Raw genomic sequence first — 22,699 nt, forward strand, 5'->3', positions numbered from 1 at the left:
GCTACAGGTGTTAATTTGATGAGTGTTGGTAATGATTGAGCGTACTGCGAGGCAAGTGTGGGACTACCCCTAAGCCAGCCGGCGCGGCCCAAAGAGAAATAAGCACGCCCGTAACAATCATTGGGTCTTAACCTCACTAGTAGCTTGACGCTGCAAATTAAATAAATGAATATTTTCTTATTGTATATTTATTTTTAATGGAAGTCCACAATGTAATCATAATTTTTGCTCTTGCAAATTTAATAATCGATAAGTTAAAACGAAACAAATATTTAAAGTATCTTTATGAGTCCGGTGGTTATCGAAAATAAGGGTTTTGTTTATGCTTAAATTTTTTACGTCAAAATATCACAAGAATTTGTTTTAAAAAAAATAACAACGTTTGTGAAATAAATTTTAAATAACGTTTCAACCATAGTTCCGAATTGTTAAGTGTATATGACATATCTGTGTGATAATCTCATTTTTACTGCGAATTTTATTATTCATTTATTATTATTATTTCTATCAAATTAATTAGATCGCAGTCCTACCACGGAAAAATGCTAGATATGTTGCAATTTGTATTATCCAATTGTCCATATAAAAAGAGTGCGTCGAATATATCGGCTCGGATATATCGATATATTTTAACAATAAAAAGGTGTTGAATGATACCCTTTATATAATTTGATGTGTTATGTTGGCAGTTCTCTAGCGTATGGTATATGTACATGAATACATATATGTATATTAACATTGTTTAAGTTTTACGGAAGCACGGAATTTTACAATGCAATAGGAATAAGTTTGCATATAGAACAAGTAAAAAAAAACTAAAAAACAAAATGGAGTGATTTACGACTTAGTTGTAATAAAAATACGAATGAAATTTATGACGATATATTGCTTCGGTTTTGTTTGACTGTATTGTGTACATAAACAAATATTTTAACGATGTCTTTAAGCAATAAAAGCAACATAAGCGAAAAAGAAATCGACGATGAGGATATGCTGTCTCCCACTAAATTATCTACTAATCTTGTTGTTCGAGTGAATCAGGACTCCGATGACAACCTGCAAGCGCTATTTGATAGTGTATTGAATCCCGGAGATGCGAAGCTTCCTTTGCAGCTACCTTTTCGTATGCGCAAACTGCCGAATTCATTTTTCAATCCTCCAGCTCCCCTACATTCACGAGCAAACAGTGCCGATTCCACATACGATGGCTCACAAACTAATATCAACAAGACTGCCCAGCCAGAAATACAGCCATCACTCTCACAAAACCAGCCATCACACAGTCGTCTGACAATCCATCATTTTCGCGCCCGGAGCAGTCCAGCTTCGCTACAGCAAAACTATAATGTTCGTTCTAGAAATGAATCGGGCGCAAATAGTAACCAAGGGCCAGCGTACCCGGATAATAATGTGGACTTCGCTAGCAGTACAGCAAACAATATTGATTTAGATGTAATAAATACATGCATGGGACAAGGACCGGAGACTCCATTATCTACTCAGACCATTCATAAAAAGCAAAGATCATATGACGTTGTGAGTCCAATTCAACTACAGAGTCAATTAGGTGCACTACCGCCTGGATGGGAACAAGCTAAAACTAATGATGGGCAGATTTACTATTTAAAGTAAGTAATATGATGAACAATGAATCTATTCTAGTTTTTATTTTAAAACAATGTCCCCAAAAAGCTTACCATTTGTCGAAGTACTGTTGGCAATTAGAGATTTTAGTACATAGGCGGCATACTATCATTGTCCTAATTGGTTCGCACAATCAGAAGCACATTTATTTAATTTAATTTAATTCAATTTCGTTGTATATCCTAAATCCAAATGTATAAAAAAAAAAGGGTAAATGGTGTTGTGCACCATTCTGACCCATTAAGTTTGTGTAGTCTTCATCAAGGAGACAAGTTGAGTCGTTCTATCCGAAACTATCAAAGCTAGCTGAATACAAGGATAGGTAACGCCAACCAACAAAGTCCTACAAGGCAGTTTAACTTTCTCAAAAGATCGTAAATTGCTAAATAATGGAATGTGCTCCGCACATCCGTTTGTATATGCACGTGTATATCTGCATATTTTTGCTGTGTTGTAATTCATTGCACTAGCTTTGGCTGGCCTAAATTCCTAAATTTACATTTATTGTGTAATTAGTTTGGGCCGGCAGAAAATCTGTATATTTTAAGCTGATGCTAATATTTCAATTAATATAATAATATTAAACTTCGTCTTTTCGTTGCTTATAACTCTCAAGTGGTTAAATTTTCGGACTGGGCACAAATAGCATAGTCTATCTTCATGGAACCGAGAGGTTCTTGAAATAACTATACAGACAACCTGATCACTCTTCAAGTGATATGATCAACATTGTAAGGATCTCAGAACCTATAAGAGCTAGAGACTTGGAATTTTGAACGTAGGTCCTCCTAGTGCCCGCGTAGTTTTCCGATAATTGATAATTTGCCCCATTTTCAATTAATCGATAAAAATCGAAAACCTGTTTTTTGAGAAAATCTCTTGTATTTAGAGCTAGAGTCCCCAAACTTGACATGTCGCTTCTAGAATAGAATATATATAACATGTATCTTTCATTTTATAGCTATCGCCACGTCACTTAAACTTAAATATATTGAATATAACCTAATTAGTTTTCCCGTTTTCCCTATTACAGCCACACCACAAAAACAACACAATGGGAAGATCCAAGAATTCAGTTTCGTCAACAGCAACAACGAGCAATGTCCGAGCGGAAACCAGCTGGTACGCTAATTCACGTAATTATATATATATAATAACATAAGCTTTTGTCGCTTGAGTTAGGATGAAAGTATGTATGTACCAAAACTCAGCACCAACAACCGCGCACACCCCCCTTTTGGGCGACGCGTTTATCTTTCTTCAGCTTGTCCCCCTGACAGTTAAAATTAATCACAAAACTAAATAGGAAATCCAACAAAAAAGAAAATTATAAACGCTGTGTAAGTTCGCATTTTATAAATTTACGATACATATAGAGCAACAAAGTCCTTTTAAACTTTTTCATTAAAGTAACTAAATATGATAAATAAAGTAAAACTAATCTACACATCCGAACGACAATGACAATAGATGCACATAAGTTTAAAGTCACCGTGCCTTGCTATAATCGTAATCGTTGATGACAGTTGTTTAATTGCAAAGTTTCTTGTTATTTTTCTGAATATATAAAAATTTTGACAGCCATAGGAAGTTGACATTTGTTTAAGCTGGGATAAGCACTTTTTTTTTGTAAATATATATGGGCGCTAGAAAGCTGGCAGCGTTGTTTTAACGCAAATTTAATTTTTTTATCTACATAAGTAAGAGCCAGGAAGCTCAAATTCTTACTCTAACTTCCTTATGTTATACAGGGATTTTGTCATTTTTTATGCTTATCATCGATCGGCTTTAAAATAATTCTCATTATGATTGTGAAAATAGACGCTTTTCGTAAAATGAGCCCCTCCTGGACCTTCAACTCATTTACCAAGCTCGACACTAAAAAAGAAAAATTATTATTGAATGCTGCCCTTTAGCGCCAAGCGTTGGCATTTTCTGAATACGTGTAAACATTCATTCATATCATGCATTCTTTTACGAATTCTATAAATAAATTGTTATTATTATTTTTCGATTATTATTGTAATCAGTTTTGCTCTACAAATCTAAATATTAGTGAGGCGGTAAGGTATGAAGCGATGGCAAGCACTTCATTCGAGGATAAGCGCGCGAGCAACGTTTTTTTTTAATTAAAAAAGATCCTTCGATTTTATTACATAACCGATTGTGCGTTATAATGGAGGGAAGGCTAACAGAGCCTCCTTAATAGATTTGGATCCTACAAGCAAGCTTTAAGCCCTTTGCGACTAGAGCACGGACGTCTTGTGATCGGTGTAGTTCTTCACCACGTAATCGGTATTAGGTACGAGCAATAAAATGTTTGAGACAAATATTTTTGAAAAAAATGTGTGCCAAATGAATAAGGAAACATATAGCAAATTTGACGGTTTTAGATATAAAATCAATGGAGGATAATAATAATATTATTGGTTTCGATGAATATACATTTACATACATAGTTTACACATTACCTTTTTATGCAGATGTTATACAAACTGCAAAGCAAACTAGCTCCCCGAGCATATCTTCCCATATTGGCCCACTACCCGATGGTTGGGAACAAGCTGTTACTGAGTCTGGAGATATTTATTTTATAAACCATATTGATCGAACGACTTCATGGAATGATCCTAGAATACGTAAGTATTAAAATTTATTCCTTTTCACAAGCTTTTCAACAGCAATTCGATCTAATCAAGTCCGTCTGTCTGTCCAGCAGCCCGTCCGTTTGTATGAAATTTTGAACATAGGTCCTCCTAGTGCCGTGCAGTAGAAGTCTATTTCCGATATCCAATAGCTTGTCCTGTTTGAAAGCAATCGATACAAATCGACATCTAAATCCAGCTTTTGGAGCAAATCTTTTAGGTTTTAAGAGCTAGTCAAATTTGGTGTAGCTTATAAATAGTATAGTATCAAGTATCTAATTTTGTAGCTTCCGCACCGCCGATCCTCTATAATTATGATTCAAATAAATATATCAATTAAAGATAACCACCAATTTAAGCCACGGGTTTTGATGCATAATATCTGCAATTCTTTTTAATCCTCGGCGTGCCGAAGATCGGCATTCTTTGTTTCCAGTTAACACTAATAATATTAAATTTAACTATACATCTACTATAAACCTGCTTACACTTATACTGATGAATAAAAGTAAAATAAAATTTACGTACATCCTTCATTTATTTATATAAAATAATTGCTTGTTTATTATTTTTTTTTATAGAATCTGGTCTAAACGTGCTAGACTGTCCTGATAATTTAGTATCGTCTCTTCAGGTAAATATTGCAATAACTTGTCGTAAAATAAGTTAATTTATAAGTTTAACAAACACTTTTCCTTGTGGGCTACAGATCTGACACTTAAAATATTCTTGTACATCATAAGCAGAACGAGCCCATTTTAATTTTTACCCATATGGGCCCATTGAAAATTGTGCAAATGCAGAAGGAAGTATATATATCCTGATCAGCGTCAACAGCCGAGTCGATCTAGCCATGTCCGTCTGTCTGTCTGTCCGTCCACCCGTATGTATGAACGCAAGGATCTCAGAACCTATAAGTTCTAGAGAAATTTGGAATGTAGGTCCTCCTAGTCCTTGCGCAGCTCGAGTGTGTTTCTTGTAATCGATAACTTACTCCGTTTCCAAGCAATCGATAAAAATCGATATCGAAATCCTGTTTTTATGAGCAAATCCCGCAAATAATAAGAGCTAGAGACACCATCGATAAAACAATTAGCTTCTTAAAGTGTTGGTAGAAGAGGGTTGGGAACTCCCGACTAGAGCCTCTTACTTGTTTTATTATTGTTTTTGTATAGTTTGTAAATAACGCATTGCTTATATAACATGTATTTTATTTCAGATTGGAGATAACATTTGCAGCAATATATTTAATGATACCCAAACTGTCATTAACACACCGTCTTCCCACAAACCTGATGATTTGGAATGGTATAAAATAAATTAATAAAAGTTTTTGTGCAAATAATTTTACTAGATTTTAATGTTTAAAATTTTGTATTAATATAAAATAAATATTTTTGCATATATTTAATGATATTATGTTTACTTTTAATATTGATTTATTTTGGATACACTTCAATCTAATAACTTTTTATAAATCTAGAGCAACAAAGGGAATAACGTCTCAACAAAGGGAAAAATGTCTTGCGCACAGGCGTTTTTTGTGAGGTAGATAAATGTAATTGTCGAGTCTAGGTGATCGGTATTATACAGTGGGACCAGATTGATTAAGGTGCGCCCGATGTGCAAGAATTGCCAGATAGTAGAAATGTTTAACAGCATTATTTCATATTACTCATCCCCTCAAAGGAGTAGAAATGCGATCGAAATTCAGAAAAATTCAATTTGTGGAAATACACATACACACTCACAGTTTAACGATCTTTAGACATTAATGATGGAACATTAAGAGCCTTGATAGTAAGCCAAAGCAGTTTCCTAAAGTGAGATCGAAACAGAAATCAGTGATGCCGTTATATCATACAAAGCAATGGCACTCTAACTCTCTTGCTCTCTTAAGGTTTCCCTCCCTCTCTTTTGCTTTGAATTTCTTCCTATTTAAAGGGAAGACCCAAAGAGTCGTGCTGAGGTTGACTACCTCGCAAAAGGTTGATGTTACTCCTGGTGTTTCTAAAGGTAGTTATCTTAGCCCTTTACTCTTTACTCTTTTTATAAACGATCTCCCCTCTGTTATATAACATGCTCAAGTCTGAGGCAGCAGTCTTTACGCAGAGTGTGGGTTCCATCTACAAGTCCAGTTTTCGGAGCTCTTAAGGTACTCCTGCAGGATGTCAGTTGCTTCATACACACATTTCATTTTGGCAAGGCATGCGAGGATTTCGTTTGCCGTCGGCATGTCGTGATTAAAATGGCTGTATAATGTGTGGCCCAAAACGCTGCCTTGTAGAACGCCCGCTCGTATACGTTTGGTATGGGAGGTTATGCCATCTTGCACCACTTGAAATGATGTTTCGGTCAGGAAACTTGCAATGATGCGGAGAGGGTACCAAATTCAGTCTGACTCCAGGAGAGGTTTAATGGTTGAAACGCTGCAGCTACAGGGATTTCGCCCAAAGAGCAATCGTCTGTATGGCGCTGGAGGTCACTGGATGATACTGCGTTTGCATTTGCAGGTTTCTCTTGGCTGTGTCGTGAGATTTCGAATAACGCCTCTATGAATGTCGGAGTTTTTACCCTAGATACATAAGGCGCCAGGGAGAGAAACCTTGAACTTGTAGGCGTCTGGGCCAACTGCTTGGTCTAGGGTCTGCTCTATTGCGACGATTTTATTGACTCCAGGTGGCTAGCGACGATTCGTTGGCAGTTTCCGTTTCGTCGTTTTCGATGACAGAGGCTACCTGCTCGTATTTACCCTTGTTTTTTTGAGGCAACCCTTTGTCAACTGACCAGCGGTTCCTGAAAGGCTGGCGTATTACTTTTGCTCCTTAGAGGGTGCAGAGCAGGGTTCTGAATGATATAAGAGTTGCAAGACGCAGCTTCCAGAGAGGATCACAGATCGACATATGTAGCGACCGCGGTTGGCTCCAAGGAGTGATTGGTGGTTTTGGGGCGTGCTCTAGTCTGCTCTAGTGCGACAAGGCTTGTTCCAGTGGAGGAAGAGGTCCTGCAGCCGCTACTGGACGCAGTGGTTGTTGTTGTTGTGCTAACGGAGTTGGTGTGGTAACGTTGCACCATTGACTTCGTTGACCGGTGTTGATGCGTTTACTGAAGATGCCGTGAGTTATGTGTCATAACCCTTCTAAGATGTTCACTCTTCTGTTTCGCGAATGTTTAGACCATGGTGAGGAGTTTCTTGCATCAGGGAGCTGGTATACCGGTGACAAGAGCACATTACGGTTGAATGTTTTGTTTGAATAAGTCGCCACTATTTATTTTGCGCGAAAGTAAATTGATGAACAACAAAAAAAAATGGTGAGGAGTTTCTTGCATCAGGGAGCTGGTATACCGGTGACAAGAGCACATTACGGTTGAATGTTTTGTTTGAATAAGTCGCCACTATTTATTTTGCGCGAAAGTAAATTGATGAACAACAAAAAAAAATATTTAAAAATAGTTATAATAGCGGTTCAAGACGACGCAGTTGAAGGCGCAGCAGAGGGTGGCCGATCCGATGGTCGACCGCTTAGACGCACGTGATCGATCTTTGGAGCGACGTGTAGGGTTCATGGTCAGCCGCATGGATGCTCGAGACCAGCAGCTCAAGCTAAAGTTCCATCAAATGCGGTCTTAGCTTAAACGCACCATGTAAGGTGGCTTGCATGGCCGTTTCAGCCACACCAAAAGCACCTACGCGGCTAAGGCATCAGCAGGCGCACTCTTACCGCAAAGGCGGTGCCATGCAAGGCGCGTCACAAGCTGAACCAACATCCAACCAATCCGTGACTGTTAGCCACCACTATTCTGGAGGAATTGTAAAGATGCCGGATACCGCGCCACCTCCTGTGTACGACGGAACAAGAGCCTGGCCTGGCGTAGGAGTATTACTGGTCGGAGATTAAAAAATGCCGGAAGCTCCAGGTGAGCTTGCGTGGCCGGGCCTGGCGCTTCCACGTCACCTTGCCGGAGGCTACGCTGCGTAACCCGGGCACCTTGACAGAAGCGCCCAATATGGCCAATCGTTTTTAGGCGCAATGCCGAAGGCGGGCTATTGGCACCGTGCTGAACGTTTCAGGCGCATTCCTCAAAGGAGGACACTCGCGGCAAAAAACTCCGAGTGGCTTGAGTAAACCTCTACGCCGGGTGACCCCGGTGGAAACCTAGAGCAGGCCGTCCTGCGGGGCGAAGGTTTGCAATTAACCAAAACTTCCCTGGTTAGCATCCGCTAGCATTATCTGACTATTCGGAGAAGAACCTTGCCGCTGCGTCAAGGTCTGGCAATTCACTGGAGCTCCGGCCCTGATTACATTTCCGCTCAAACAACCTAGTCCCGGGACCATATACTCCATTCGAGGACTTTGAGGATGTCCAGGCCCCGTTATTTGAAGAGCTGCCGCCCGGCGTGAGTGCCCGGCAGCCGCCACTAGATGAGAAAACATCCGTACGACTTTTGTACTATTTATTCATAATTAACCTCTCTTTCCCTTCTACTTCAATTTTCTTCAAACAACTATGCGTTTGCATGAAACGATGATTACAACAAGCATTAAGCATTCAGGTCTCTGGGTCTTATGGGTTGCGATTTTGTTAAGCACAACAAATTGCAAAAAGACGAGTTTTCTTTAATATAAATACTTATTAAATACAATTCAGTATTGGGAATATTAGGTTCTAATGCATACGTTATTGTATATCCTTTTTGAACTAACCGTAAAAAAAAAGTGATATCTCTGTTTTGAAATGATAACTGTCAAATTGTTTTGTCAACGAACAGCTAAATTATATTTCATCTGCGTAATAACCGCCCAGGAAAACCGGATTATTATCATAGTAAACCTCGTTAGCAGAAGCTGTTAGGATACTACGAAATAACGCGTCATGCGTTTATAACTCTTACCAAATTAAATACACAACTCATTGCCGGATATGGAAGTGTAATCGACACGTAGTGTTATCGGTAGCTGACCTACAACATTTGGCAAGCATAAATATAAAGTTATCGATAAAAAAATGCATTTACATACGAAGCATATTAATTAGCCAAACAATGGATTTGATAACGTAAAAAATAATTCGCCGGCGTTATGACCACAAAATCTTAAATCGAATGGACTCGATCATCTATTGGTTATTTACATGCAAATTAAATACACAGTGAATTTAACACACCTGAAGCAAGTTGTATTATAAACGGAATTTTAATTTTCCTTTTAGATTTAAGAGGATCTATAACGCTCTTAAATGTTATCTTTCTCATTAGCAATTATAAGAGCCATGGAAAAACTTGTGATCGTGTAGAATTATAAAGCCAAGTGCTGCTTCCTTGAACTGGAGAACAAGAATGCAAAGCATTAACGCTGTAAGTGAAGTTAGTCAAATTGATAGGGGTTTCAACGGTTTCTAATATCTATATGTCTTGAAATCGAATCTTAATTTAAAATATATTTTATATATATATATATATATATATATATATGTATGTATATATATATTTTATCAACCTAACATAGGTTTCTTCTAATTTGGTATGTTCCATTTTCGACCTTAGGCAAAAAATTAAGATGCCGATTTGTAAGGAACCAAACGTAAGTGGAAACAACGTGTTCTTAAAAGCGTTTGTAATATTTATCGTTACACACAGTTACACTATATGAGAAATTAGAAACAGGTATTCTAATATCGATCATCTCTATTAAATAACCCAATATAAGGTTGTATATTAATCCAGCTGGTGCTTGTAATGCTTGTTTGTGGTGGAAATTAATGGTCATATTATAGATGCTATTTATCTAATATGCTGTAAAGTTTTCATATATTAATACAGTCTGTTTTTTTCTTGAAAACGTGTATTTGCAGTGACATCGATATTTACTGTGGCTTCAATATTGATTTTATACAACATTTAAACGAATAATAATTATATTTACCCACATATATGAGGAACCATTGATAAAAAAAAATGCACTCTCAAGGACAGGGTCAAACGCAGCAGCATTCTTCGACACATTCCCTTCTTCAGCCGCAAAATCATTTACCTAACAATGCCATTGGAAAATCTGTCGACCACCAATCTATATCAACTGTCGGTAAGAAAAAATTTCTTAATTTTTATGTTGATGTATATATGCATCGGGAAATCTCTTTTAAGCACAGAAAATGTACTATGGCAGATGTGTATTGCTGCTAATGTACAGACAGATCTATCCATGTTCCGTTCCCTTCCATAATTTTGTCACTAAATGTTTAATGCAAATAAATAGACATCGTCGACCCGAGTCGAGTCGATCTAGCCATGTCCGTCTGTCTGTCCGGCTTAGAGACTAGAAAGGCTACAGATTTAAATTTTTGGAACTCTAGCTCTGTGTACAAAATTTGGCTTTCTTTTAGGTATTATTCGAATTTGTCCAACTTTGCAGAAAAGGCTTTATCCCTTTTCCCATTGAAAAGGTAAAAGTGTATTTGTTGACTAAGCCTGAGTCTGTTTCCGGTCACTGTTTATGTGGAATGAAATGTAGGAAAGATTATAAAGGGATTGTTTCTTATCATCATTTACGCCTTAATACCCTACTGAAATGTCCATGAGAATTACATACATTCTCGGAGGAATCCTGGTACACGACTATCCATTCAATCTATCCTTCAATTCGATGCATACAGCTTGTCACCAAAACAAGCACAATACTATTATATTGCTAGTTTCCTTGTTCACAGGACGCCGGTGAACCCATTTGGCATTCCATTTAATTGTATATATATTTTGTCTTCGTATTTACAATATCGGTTTTCCTGAATGCCACATTTGACTATGTCCATAAATAATTGTTTAGGTATAGTTGTTTGTTATTATATTGTATATTTTCCACTGTGTCCAGTATTGCTCGTTCCCTATTGCTTTGGTTATTCTTAGTTTTGCAATCTTTAACTAATGGAGAGAATTTAATGCGCGCGTTCATTCCGTTCCCAATGTATTTTATGAGAGGGAAGTCTTTCGGGAGAGCGAACTTCGTCCCTTTTGCAAGTGTTTCTATATTTAAATTATTATTTGGACATGGCTACGTCGACTCGGGTGTTGATGCTGGATGATGCTACAAGAACAGGTGTATATACTGTCTGAGGTCGGTGACGTTTCCTTCTGCCCCTTTCGTTATAATTAGTGTTAAATTTATTAAATAAATAAGTTTTATTGTTAAGATTATATATTATATGTTACGTTAGGTGGCAAAAGCGTAAGCTAAGAATATCTACATTAATTTTTTGCAATTTTATTTTGTTTAGGATTGCTGGAGTTGGCGCATAGAGAATACCAAGCTGTAGATTATGAAAATGCAGAAAGGCATTGCATGCAATTATGGCGGCAAGATAGCACCAACACGGGAGTTCTCTTACTGTTGTCGTCAATTCATTTCCAGTGCAGGCGGCTTGATAAATCTGCGCAGTTCTCGACGCTGGCAATAAAGCAAAATCCAGTACTTGCAGAAGCATACAGGTGAGGTTAATTACATTAATAATTAATAAGCTCGAAAAGTTTGTGAAAATTATTATAGCACAATAAGATCTACTGCTGAAAATTTCATCAGGATCGGATAAGAAAAACAGAATTTATGAATTAAAACATTTGCTTATGTTGACAAGCCACAAGCAACTAGCACAAGTTGCGACAGTTTCTATAGTTTTGCACCCTGAACGCATTTTAAACGGATAAAAAGTGTATAATGCTTTTGTGCAAATGTATGTCATAGGCAGAAGGAGGCATCTCCGACCACATACAGTATCTATATTCTTGATCTGCATTATTTTGGGAGATCGATAACTTGCCCCGCTTCCAGACAATCGATTAAATCGATAGTGAAATCCTGTTCTTGAGCGAATCTCTTCGGTTTTAGTTGGCTAGTCAACCCAGAGGAGTCGAATTAACGCGTAATAAACTATGAATAAATATTACATCAAGCATGGATCTACGAATATTGAAGAAGGAAGATTAATCTTAAGAAGTCTACAGGGTTATGACGTTAACCGCACACGAGGATCTCAGTTTAAACCACGAAGGACAAACAACAAGATTTATTTTCATACTCTAGTCTAGGTAGAAACAAATATATATAAAGGGTCCTTGTCATATACAGATCGTATTAGGATCAAACTTCAACCGATCAAAAGCTTTAGGTATAACAGTCGAAAAAGATGAAGTGCTTACATACAATTATAAAAGTTTTAAGATAGGTTTACAAAGTGCTGCAGAAAAACACCTGAGCCCACAAGCGGGAACATCATCCGGGCCCGTCGAGTATACCGGCTTGATTGTGTTAAGCTCGCTGAGAAGCGATCATTCAGTAATAATAGGATTTGAGATGAAGTTAGACCTCTGTAACTGATGAAGAAATGGCTGATTTTGATTGCTTAGGTTTATGTGCAAACTGAAGGCGACAAAGAAAAGTTTGATCGGGCAACTGCATTACGGGAGAAACCAGAGTGATTTTCCGATTTCTTAAACTTTTAATAACCCCACGACTTCACATTTTTTAATCTCATTAGTTCCGTTGGGAGGCCTATCAGACCTTGCTGGGAGATCAAGAGGGACGCAGATATCAAAGAGCGAGTACAAGGTATCATAAAATAGTTTAATGGCAACGTCAATGACTGCGCAATTGTACAGTTGACAAATCGACTTGCAAAATAAGATCATTTAGCTTGTGAAAATCAGCCTTACGGAAACCACGGACACGATCAGCTAATTCCGCTACCTTGATAGGCACTCGGACTGGTTGATCAATGACTATACCCTGAGTTGGATGAGAAGGGTCTTCAGGAAGTGTAAGCGGGTCAATCCTGTGCACAACACTATCGAACGTATCCAACACGAACATCAAATCAAGCGATTTATTGAATTATGCACCCGATTAACCTGCAGTAAGGACATCTCATGTAGACCATCAATAAACTCATTTGACATACAGGGTGGAATTCATTAGTGATGACCAACCAACATCCTAGGGGCTAAAGTCGCCAAGAATAACTAAGAGGTTCCTATCAAAAAGTAGCGAGGAGATAGATTTAATAGCGATAAGATGGCTTTGGTAAATATACATGTTAGATAGTGAGGGAATATAGGAACGTGAAATAAAGATACAGATAATGTCTGTCTGATTAAGCATGCCAATCTTAGAGAACATAAACCAAAACAAGTTTTATCATCAATGTGGACTATACTTCTAATATCTATTATTTGAAACTAAATGCGTTTAAACAGAAGCATATTTATGCCTAGGTGTATATTTTTAAAAAATTGTTTACGATCCATTATTGAATTATTCCATTATTAATCTTATAATTGGGCTTCCAGCAACCTGGGAAATGTTTACAAGGAGCGAGGACAGCTGCAAGAAGCGTTAGACAACTATCGTAGAGCTGTACGCTTAAAACCAGACTTTATTGATGGATACATAAATTTGGCTGCTGCATTGGTTGCTGCTCGTGATATGGAGTCTGCAGTTCAAGCGTATATAACAGCATTGCAATATAATCCAGTAAGTTTAGTTTTATATTACAATATATACAAAAATTCAAATTTAAAATTTCTACAGGAATTGTACTGCGTGCGTAGCGATTTGGGAAACCTCCTTAAAGCACTAGGTCGATTGGAGGAGGCAAAGGTAATTTTTCTAATTTCCTATAAAAGCCTTAAAGTTTTAATTATTCTCCATTTTCTGAACATTATAGGCCTGTTATTTAAAGGCCATCGAAACTTGTCCAGGATTTGCTGTTGCATGGAGTAATTTGGGATGCGTTTTCAATGCCCAAGGAGAGATTTGGTTAGCCATTCATCACTTTGAAAAGGCTGTCACCCTCGATCCTAATTTTCTAGACGCGTATATAAATTTAGGAAATGTACTAAAAGAGGCCAGAATATTTGACAGGTTAGTATACTAGTAATGTAATTGCATAATCCCAGTAGATTATCCTATAAATGGGTATTATTTATAAAACATAACGTTATGTTAACCAGAACATCTGATTTATTTATTAAATTACTTACTAACCAATATAAATTAAAGATCTTAGAACCTATAAGAGCTAGAGACTTGACCGCGCAGTACGAGCTTCTTTCCGTTAATCGATAACTTGCCCCGTTTCCGAGCCATCGATAAAAATCGATATCGAAATCCATTTTTTTTGTGCAAATCTCTTATGTTTTAAGACCAAATTTGACATGTAGCTTCTTGAATAGTATGTAAGTTGAAATGATGATGTGGGTGCTTCTTCAGGTATCTGGTTCCAGATTAATGAAGATTGCGTTGGGAATGTTTGGTTAAGCTTTCCTATCGCCAGGCTTGTGGCGTGGCAATAAAACCATATATGTATATTTCAACAGGGTGAAGGGGTGAAGCCGCGATTCCTGCGACCAGTATTATTTTGTACAAAGACATTTGAAAATAAAATTCGTTTATTTTTTATATGATCTGGAAATAACTTAAAACAACTTGAAACTTCGCGCTTACAACCTGTAAAAAAGATCTTTGAAAAAACTTTTATAAACTTTCATACAACCGTTTTCCACAAATTTACCACAGATGCGGGTCGAGTTCCTAAACTATCTTAAACACGAATTCATTCAGTTCTTACTGTGAGATAATGATCACGTTTATTTGTATATGTATTTATCAAATTAATTATGTGTATATATGTATATGTATTTATTAAATTAATTATATGTATATATGTATATATTGAGATCTTATTTAAAATGTCAAACTTATTTTCGCCGAGTCTTAGGTGCAATTGTCTAAGATAATGAAAGAGTGTTGATTAATTAATTTGTGTTAGTTTATTTTGCTACTAGATAGATCAGCAGCTTTGATTTGTTTTAATCCCCTGTTGGATGGCGTTTGTAGCAGCTGCCTTGCAGCTGCGCTGATGCGTCTAGCTGCCTGCGACTGAACTTTCCTGATTTTGGTCAGTTTTGTGTTTGAAGCTGTGTGTTTCTGTGTTATCACAAGATACCGTTAAAGATTTCTTTAAGAGCTTGGATCGCTTTGAATGGAAGCGACTTCAGAGTGGTCGCTGTGTTTTGCATTCCAGTCCCCGGTGATAATGAATTTTCAACCCAACCAATCAAAAATGGCGTGGAACTCAGTCCAATTTAATTGTACCTGGGAAAACAGTTGATAGACGCCAGCACTAGATCTCCGTGTTATGATTCTAGTCCAATCATTGTTAGCTGCATGTAACAGATTGTGATTGGATTAATAGAATAGGTAATAGAATAATGCCCCGATATCGTCATCGTTCTCGATTTTGTGAAATTCCATCTTCTTTGTTCCCATCTTATTGTTTATATTGTCTTTGATTTAACTTTAAACGGAAGTCAATCTCAACTTTTGAAAAAATATCGCTTCTAGCTTTTCTCTCGCGCTGGTGCTCTTTAAACGCGCACATTTGCATTTGTTTTCTTTTGGTGCTACACATATCTGTCCGCCTGGCCTTCTTTTCGTATACACTCACGCAAGATTCTTTCGGCGGCATTGACTGATTAGAGACTTATAACATACGCGTACATATATTTATCTCTGATCACTGCGTATGTTGATCTCAGAGACTATAAAACTTACAGAGAAATATAGATACACCATACAACAAATGTCCATAATCTAACATTCAAATGGTTCATATGGTTGTAGCAGATAGCTAAAGAGCGCCCCTCGTATGTGTAATATTTTTTGAAATCTAAAAATATCTGTGAAAATAAAAAGCATGGAGTTTTTGTAGTTGTTTTGCTTATAGAATACTTACTCGTTCATTCATTATCATTCTTGTGGATAAGATAAAAGGATGATTATTCATGCATAGTAAATTATTTAGTATTTATTCATATTAGTCTTTATGGCATCAACTAGTTTGAATTTAATAATTACTTTTAAAATTATGAAAAAAAAAATGTTTTCTGCTTATGTATTGTCGGCAAGCTGAATTCAAGAAACGACAAATTTTTTATGTACATGTATGAGTAAAGAATATTCAAATTTGAGTGCTAGACATGTAGATACCCTGTGGCAGAGTTTTATACGTTATATATTTGAATATTTAGAATTTTAAAGCATCTCAGTTTAATAGTTTAATGTATTTATATACTATATCTATATGCAAAATGAAATACTTACTTAAATCACTAATTATAATTCCATTTTTATACATACTAAAACAAGTATTTAAGTTATTTAGTGAGCCATATTCTGTTAACAATTTCTGTTTTTAAATGATGATCCAACACATAGAAATATAATATCGTATTACAGACAAATTTAAATTCTCGGCTTGCTTCCACTATAAACATTATCAGATGTATATTTAAACAATAATCCGTAATATCCGTTTTGTATGTCACTACTATACCTGCCCATAATTTATTCCGTACAGGGTATAAGAATATTTTCTAGAAAATTTGGTCATTTACAAAATTATGCACATAAGTTGTCCGTGGGCGGTTCACAGAAGTCGAAAGTCTTTTTAAAACAAAGAAAAATATAGTTTCTATATATATTGCGATACATAAAATAAAACTTAGAGTTATTAAATAAATAAAAATTAGGAGAGCTATACCATAAAAACAAGTACATTTATGTTAGTTAATTGCACACTTTTGGCAAAATAAATGTTCAGAAATGCATGTACGATGTTGTTGTAAACATGGACTGTCAAAGCATAATTATTTATACAATTGTCCCTATAAGAGTAGACCAAAATGATTCGAACTCATCTAAAAAAAACATAAAACACGCAAATTATTTGCATCGCTATTTAAACAAATTACGACTGTATTGGAATCGGTAAATACATTTTATCACATGAAACATTTTAATAAACATTAACACAGCTTACGGCCAGGTCGTTTCTTTGCTGTCTAGTTCGATTGCAAATTTGTATCAGTCATCTGGCAAGATATTCTGGCAAGTATTTTTAAGTTTAAAATATTTTTCCTTATTTCACGCAAGACACTTAATGTGAAATGCGAAATCCTGCCCAAGCATAATGTGAATGGCTTCGATGAGCAACGCAGAATTCATCTAAGTAGCTCATGCGCTAGTTGAGGGCGCTTCTGAAGACCAACCAAAGGACGTTCTCTTCAGCTCCTTTTCAAAAATACTGTACTTAGCACAATTTACTGTACACATTCGTTTGAAATGTTGTGGAAAGCCATACGTTAACACTTACGGAAGTGGGAACGCAGTGTATACGCGGCCATTGCTGTGTACAAATTAAAATATCCAACAATGTAGATGAGAATCTTACAATGCAGATTAGAGGATGCATTACGATAAATAGTCTGTACTACACAGCATTGAGTAATAAATATACAGAAAGGGAGAGCTTTTCATACACTGAACCCATTAAAAAAAGGGTAAAAAGGGTACAATGTTTTTGTGCAAATGTATGTAACAGGCGGAAGGAAGCATCTTTGACCCCATAAAGTATATATATACGTGATCAGCATCAAAAGCCGAATCAATCAGGCCATGACCGTCTGTCTCTCCACCTGTCCGGCCGTATGTATAAACGCAAGTATCTCAGAACCTACAAGAGCTAGAGACTTGAAATACGTAGGTCTTCCATAGTGCCTGCGCAGTACGAGTTTGTTCCTAATAATCTATAACTTGTTCAGTTTTCAAACATTCGATAAAAATCGATTATGCGTTAAGAGCTAGAGTCGCCAAATTTTACTCGTATATACAGATCAATAATCTTCCATTTTATACCTATCACCATCTCGGCACCGTAGATATAAATCAAATAAATCAATCAATTGGAACTGACCACCAATTTAAGCCAAAATTTCAATGTTGTTATCTTTTTGAACATATTCTATTGTACAATAAGATCTACTGTTGAAAACTTCATCAAGATCGGTTAAGAAACACAGAAGTTATTAAAGAAAACGTTTGATTATATTTGCACGGTTCGTCTGGCCGTCCGTCCATTTTACGTCGGTTGGCATCGTATTATTTTCTTGCACTTAAGCCCGTAACAAAACAGGTATTAATGCTTTTTCGACTGCTGCAAAAACCTTTGACAAAAATTAATTTAAAAAACAACTAAATTAGTTTTCATAAAAATGTTTAGATATTTTATAAAGCCCAAAATGTGAAGATAATTTTTTTCTGTATTAATGTTTTAATTAATATATATATATAATTTTTTGTATATTCTCGCTTATTTCAGGGCTGTGGCTGCATATTTACGTGCACTTAACCTTTCGCCCAACAATGCTGTCGTACATGGAAATTTGGCGTGTGTTTACTATGAGCAAGGTCTCATTGATTTGGCTATTGATACATATAGACGGGCTATAGAACTACAACCAAATTTTCCAGATGCATATTGCAACCTTGCAAATGCTCTTAAGGAAAAAGGACAGGTAATATATTCAATAGATAATTTAGCAACATATTTCATATTTAATGATCATTGGTTTCTTGTTGCTTATAGGTCAAGGAAGCTGAAGAATGTTATAACACTGCACTCAGACTATGCTCAAATCACGCAGATTCTCTAAATAACTTGGCAAATATAAAACGAGAACAAGGTTTTATAGAGGAAGCCACACGTCTCTATTTAAAAGCGCTCGAAGTTTTTCCAGATTTTGCTGCTGCGCATTCTAATCTAGCATCTGTTCTACAACAACAAGGAAAACTGAAAGAAGCTCTGATGCATTATAAAGAAGCGATTAGAATTCAGCCAACTTTTGCTGACGCTTATTCCAATATGGGAAATACTTTGAAAGAATTGCAAGACGTTAGTGGGGCATTGCAATGTTATACGCGAGCTATTCAAATTAATCCAGCGTTTGCTGATGCACATAGCAATTTGGCAAGCATTCATAAGGACTCCGGAAATATTCCAGAAGCCATTCAATCTTACCGTACAGCTCTAAAACTGAAACCTGACTTTCCTGATGCCTATTGCAATTTGGCTCATTGCTTGCAGATTGTTTGTGATTGGACGGACTATGATATAAGAATGAAGAAATTGGTTAGCATCGTTGCTGAGCAGCTTGAGAAAAACCGTTTGCCGTCCGTTCACCCACATCATTCGATGCTTTACCCATTAACACACGACTTTCGAAAAGCGATCGCAGCGAGGCATGCTAATTTATGTTTGGAAAAAGTCCATGTATTACACAAGCAGTCATTTAATTTTGCAAAGGAACTATCAAAAGACGGTCGATTACGCATTGGATACTTAAGCTCTGATTTTGGAAATCATCCTACCTCACATCTAATGCAGTCTATACCTGGCTTGCATGACCGTTCGAAAGTCGAAATTTTTTGCTATGCCCTTAGTCCCGATGACGGAACAACATTTCGTCATAAAATCAGCCGCGAATCAGAACATTTTGTGGATCTCTCTCTTATTCCTTGTAATGGGAAAGCTGCTGATCAGATTTACAAAGATGGCATTCACATTTTAGTTAATATGAATGGTTATACCAAGGGAGCAAGAAACGAAATATTTGCCCTTAGACCGGCTCCAATTCAAGTTATGTGGTTAGGTTATCCTGGTACAAGTGGAGCAAGTTTTATGGATTATATTATAACTGATGCAGTTACTAGTCCCAAGGAGTTGGCTTACCAGTACAGCGAAAAGCTGTCTTATATGCCTTTCACATATTTCATTGGAGATCATAAGCAAATGTTTCCGCATCTTAAAGAGCGATTAATCGTTTGCGATAAACAGCAATCCTCTGTTGCGGATAATGTCGCTGTAATCAATGCAACAGACTTATCGCCATTGGTTGAAAACACAGATGTAAAGGAGGTAAAGGAAGTCGTTAATGCTCATAAGCCTGTAGAAATTACACATAAAGTAGCAGAATTGCCAAGTACCACGCAATTAGTATCGATGATTGCCTCTGGTCAAGTACAAACATCTTTAAATGGCGTTCTCGTACAAAATGGACTAGCAACTACACAAACAAATAATAAAGCGGCTACAGGAGAAGAAGTTCCGCAAAATATTGTTATAACAACACGTCGTCAATACATGTTACCTGATGACGCAATTGTTTACTGCAACTTTAATCAACTATACAAAATTGATCCTCAAACTCTGCAATCCTGGGTAGTTATTCTGAAAAATGTGCCTAAATCAGTGCTATGGCTTCTAAGATTTCCAGCAGTAGGCGAGCAAAATATAAAAAAGTCCGTCAGCGATTTAGGTAAGTAATTAATAAATAAAGTGTGCTTTTGTCGAGTGTGCTCGACATCTCGGGTGAAAATCGTCTGATTTTGAAATGTTATACCTTTTTGAAGTCGTACGGATCCCTACTATCAATTGGCATTCAAACAAACTAATAATCGATGGGTAAAAAAAAGTAATTGACCAAAAACCGATTCGTTTGTAAAGTCAACCTCTTTCGATGATTTTTTAGAATATCTCAGACAAATAATTTTCGATTTTGGAATTTTATACCATTTTGGACTCGTTAGGATCAGTATTATCAATTGGCATTAAAAAAAATGAAAATCTAAATTTTTACACAAATCGACAAAAAAGCAAGGTGTTACATCAAGTGTTTTCTCAAATTCGGGGTCGGTTCGAAAATCAAATCTTTTTTGATGATTTTTTTTTTTAAATCTCGTGTAAATATCGTCTGATTTTGAATTGTTTTACCTTTTTATATTCGTAAGTATCCCTACTTTCAATTGGCATTCAGAAACCGATGGGTTAAAAAGTGTGTAAAGTCAACCTTTTTGGATGATTTTTAGTAATATCTCGGCCAAATAATGTCCGATTTGGGAATTATATACTATTTTGGACTCGTAAGGATATCATTTTATAATAACGAATATAATTATAGGACATTGCTCGTGCGTAGGCTAGGACATACAAATAATGTATTGAATTTAGGAAGCGTTTGCTAACAAATTTATTTCTGCAAGGTCTGATCTACTACTTAATTTTATACTTTAAGGTGTTTCATCTGAGAGAGTCATTTTTTCGAACGTTGCTGCCAAAGAAGAGCACGTACGTCGTGGGCAATTGGCTGACATTTGTCTAGACACTCCACTATGCAATGGTCACACAACATCAATGGACGTCTTATGGACCGGAACTCCAGTAATTACATTACCCGGAGAAACATTAGCTTCCAGGTAAATATTCTTCTACCTCTTAACTATAAATGATCCGTTTACGTTTAAAAATTAAATTTGTAAATTAGCTACAAACCGTAAAAGACAAAATTAAATTAGATTAGATTTTAATGATTTTCAATAAATATAATAAGTTTAATTTTTTGATTTAATTTCAGGGTTGCAGCATCGCAACTAGCGACACTTGGATGCCCAGAGTTAATAGCAAACAGCAGAGAAGAATATCAGGACATAGCTATTCGGTTAGGAACGGAAAAGGAATATTTAAAAGCTTTGCGAGCGAAAGTATGGAAAGCACGAGTCGACAGCCCATTGTTTGATTGTTCACAATATGCCAAAGGGTTGGAGAAATTGTTTTTTCAAATGTGGGAAAGATTTCACCGTAACGAAGATCCCGATCACATTTCTTCCGAATAAAGTTTTTGAAATCAAAAAAAGACTAAGAGAGTTGTCGTTAACTATCTTGACGGGCGATAATGTGTGCTATTTAGTTCGATTTTGTTTGACATATATATGCATGTTACACATTTTAAATACAAATCTTTCTGTAAAATCTAACAGTAGAGAGTAACTACTTATACAGTTACTTACTTTTTATTTATGGAATGCTTTGATAACCAATTTGACCTTTTAAAATAAGACGTTACCTTGTTTAAGTAATTAAAATAAAGTCGCTTAATACTGAACAGAGCATGTTTTAATATTTATTATATAAAAGAACTTTGCAACTGACTGGATACAGACAGTGTGATTATAGAGTGAAATAACTGGAACAAATTTCAGTGAAAAAATGCTCGTAAACAAAGGGAGCAATAGATTGTTTCCGGCCCCTTGTTTATCAGACTTACAAAATGTTAACACCATGTCTGTCTTGGATATTGGCAGCGAAATCAATTGCTTTCTTCGGCTTTTCAACAAAAATCACACGAATGAATATTGAAGTTATCGCAATGCCGACACAAGCCACAAAGTCAGTCGCCAGCCTACCTTTAGCAAAGCTGGTCGAAGTTGATCTGTCTCGCTTCTTCTTTGAAGTACATTGAGCGAAAGACCTTGTACTTACGATCCAAGCCTAACACGTATGCCTAATCCATTATATTCATACCTTTCAACAAAGACATTTTATCTATGTTACAGGTAGGTAGGTGGGTGGTCCTTCGTGGGCCGCCTTATTGGAGTTATACTTCCTTTGGATCCAAAAGCACCCTATTTGATCTAAGCGAAATTAAAAACTCGGTGCATTAAAGTTAACTATTTTCTTTATAAAAC

The 22,699-nt window shown here is 36.4% G+C and overlaps 2 protein-coding genes and 1 long non-coding RNA gene across 6 annotated transcripts; 2 read left to right on the top strand and 1 right to left on the bottom strand.

Annotated features, from left to right (window-relative positions):
- Window positions 1–687: 687 nt before the first annotated feature.
- Window positions 688–5,700, top strand: yki (Transcriptional coactivator yki). Of its 2 annotated transcripts, XM_064687407.1 has the most exons (5): window positions 692–1,628; window positions 2,678–2,766; window positions 4,128–4,283; window positions 4,871–4,923; window positions 5,509–5,700. In XM_064687407.1, the coding sequence occupies exons 1-5, from the start codon at window positions 937–939 to the stop codon at window positions 5,611–5,613; spliced, it is 1,095 nt and encodes a 364-aa protein (XP_064543477.1). In that variant the 5' UTR covers window positions 692–936; the 3' UTR covers window positions 5,614–5,700. The 2 variants fall into 2 exon arrangements, 1 of the variants encoding a protein (XP_064543477.1); XR_010436871.1 differs by lacking the exons at window positions 4,871–4,923; window positions 5,509–5,700 and adding an exon at window positions 2,909–2,984 and having other exon boundaries at window positions 688–1,628; window positions 4,128–4,267.
- A 4,314-nt stretch (window positions 5,701–10,014) lies between these two features.
- Window positions 10,015–22,116, top strand: sxc (O-linked N-acetylglucosamine (GlcNAc) transferase sxc). 3 transcript variants are annotated; one of them, XM_064686687.1, is made up of 9 exons: window positions 10,128–10,372; window positions 11,562–11,772; window positions 13,627–13,810; window positions 13,868–13,936; window positions 14,004–14,200; window positions 18,498–18,693; window positions 18,765–20,493; window positions 21,250–21,430; window positions 21,589–22,116. In XM_064686687.1, exons 1-9 carry the CDS (start codon window positions 10,246–10,248, stop codon window positions 21,845–21,847), a joined length of 3,153 nt encoding a protein of 1,050 aa, XP_064542757.1. In that variant the 5' UTR covers window positions 10,128–10,245; the 3' UTR covers window positions 21,848–22,116. The 3 variants fall into 3 exon arrangements, with proteins under 3 accessions (XP_064542759.1, XP_064542757.1, XP_064542758.1); XM_064686688.1 differs by lacking the exon at window positions 10,128–10,372 and adding an exon at window positions 12,819–12,889 and having other exon boundaries at window positions 11,723–11,772; XM_064686689.1 differs by lacking the exons at window positions 13,868–13,936; window positions 14,004–14,200; window positions 18,498–18,693; ... (1 more) ...; window positions 21,250–21,430; window positions 21,589–22,116 and adding exons at window positions 10,015–10,032; window positions 12,819–12,889 and having other exon boundaries at window positions 10,143–10,372; window positions 13,627–13,691.
- Window positions 21,283–22,117, bottom strand: LOC135431513 (uncharacterized). Its single transcript, XR_010436795.1, has 2 exons — window positions 22,078–22,117; window positions 21,283–21,498 (listed from the first exon to the last, which is right to left on the bottom strand). It is a non-coding gene; the product is annotated as an uncharacterized LOC135431513 (long non-coding RNA).
- Between the last annotated feature and the right edge of the window lie 582 nt (window positions 22,118–22,699).

This window comes from Drosophila montana, unplaced genomic scaffold, assembly GCF_035044405.1.
Source record: "Drosophila montana isolate Dmon_TW-CO22-7 unplaced genomic scaffold, ASM3504440v1 contig_3200_1, whole genome shotgun sequence".
In the NCBI taxonomy this organism is placed as follows: domain Eukaryota; kingdom Metazoa; phylum Arthropoda; class Insecta; order Diptera; family Drosophilidae; genus Drosophila; species Drosophila montana.

Bases quoted from the DNA above. Each gene is read 5' to 3' on its own strand.
- yki (XM_064687407.1), top strand. From the start codon at position 937: ATGTCTTTAAGCAATAAAAGCAACATAAGCGAAAAAGAAATCGACGAT. The intron at 1,629-2,677 runs GTAAGTAATATG...TCCCTATTACAG, and splicing joins GGGCAGATTTACTATTTAAA to CCACACCACAAAAACAACAC. The intron at 2,767-4,127 runs GTACGCTAATTC...CTTTTTATGCAG, and splicing joins GTCCGAGCGGAAACCAGCTG to ATGTTATACAAACTGCAAAG.
- sxc (XM_064686687.1), top strand. From the start codon at position 10,246: ATGCACTCTCAAGGACAGGGTCAAACGCAGCAGCATTCTTCGACACAT. The intron at 13,811-13,867 runs GTAAGTTTAGTT...AAATTTCTACAG, and splicing joins CAGCATTGCAATATAATCCA to GAATTGTACTGCGTGCGTAG. The intron at 20,494-21,249 runs GTAAGTAATTAA...TTATACTTTAAG, and splicing joins AAAGTCCGTCAGCGATTTAG to GTGTTTCATCTGAGAGAGTC.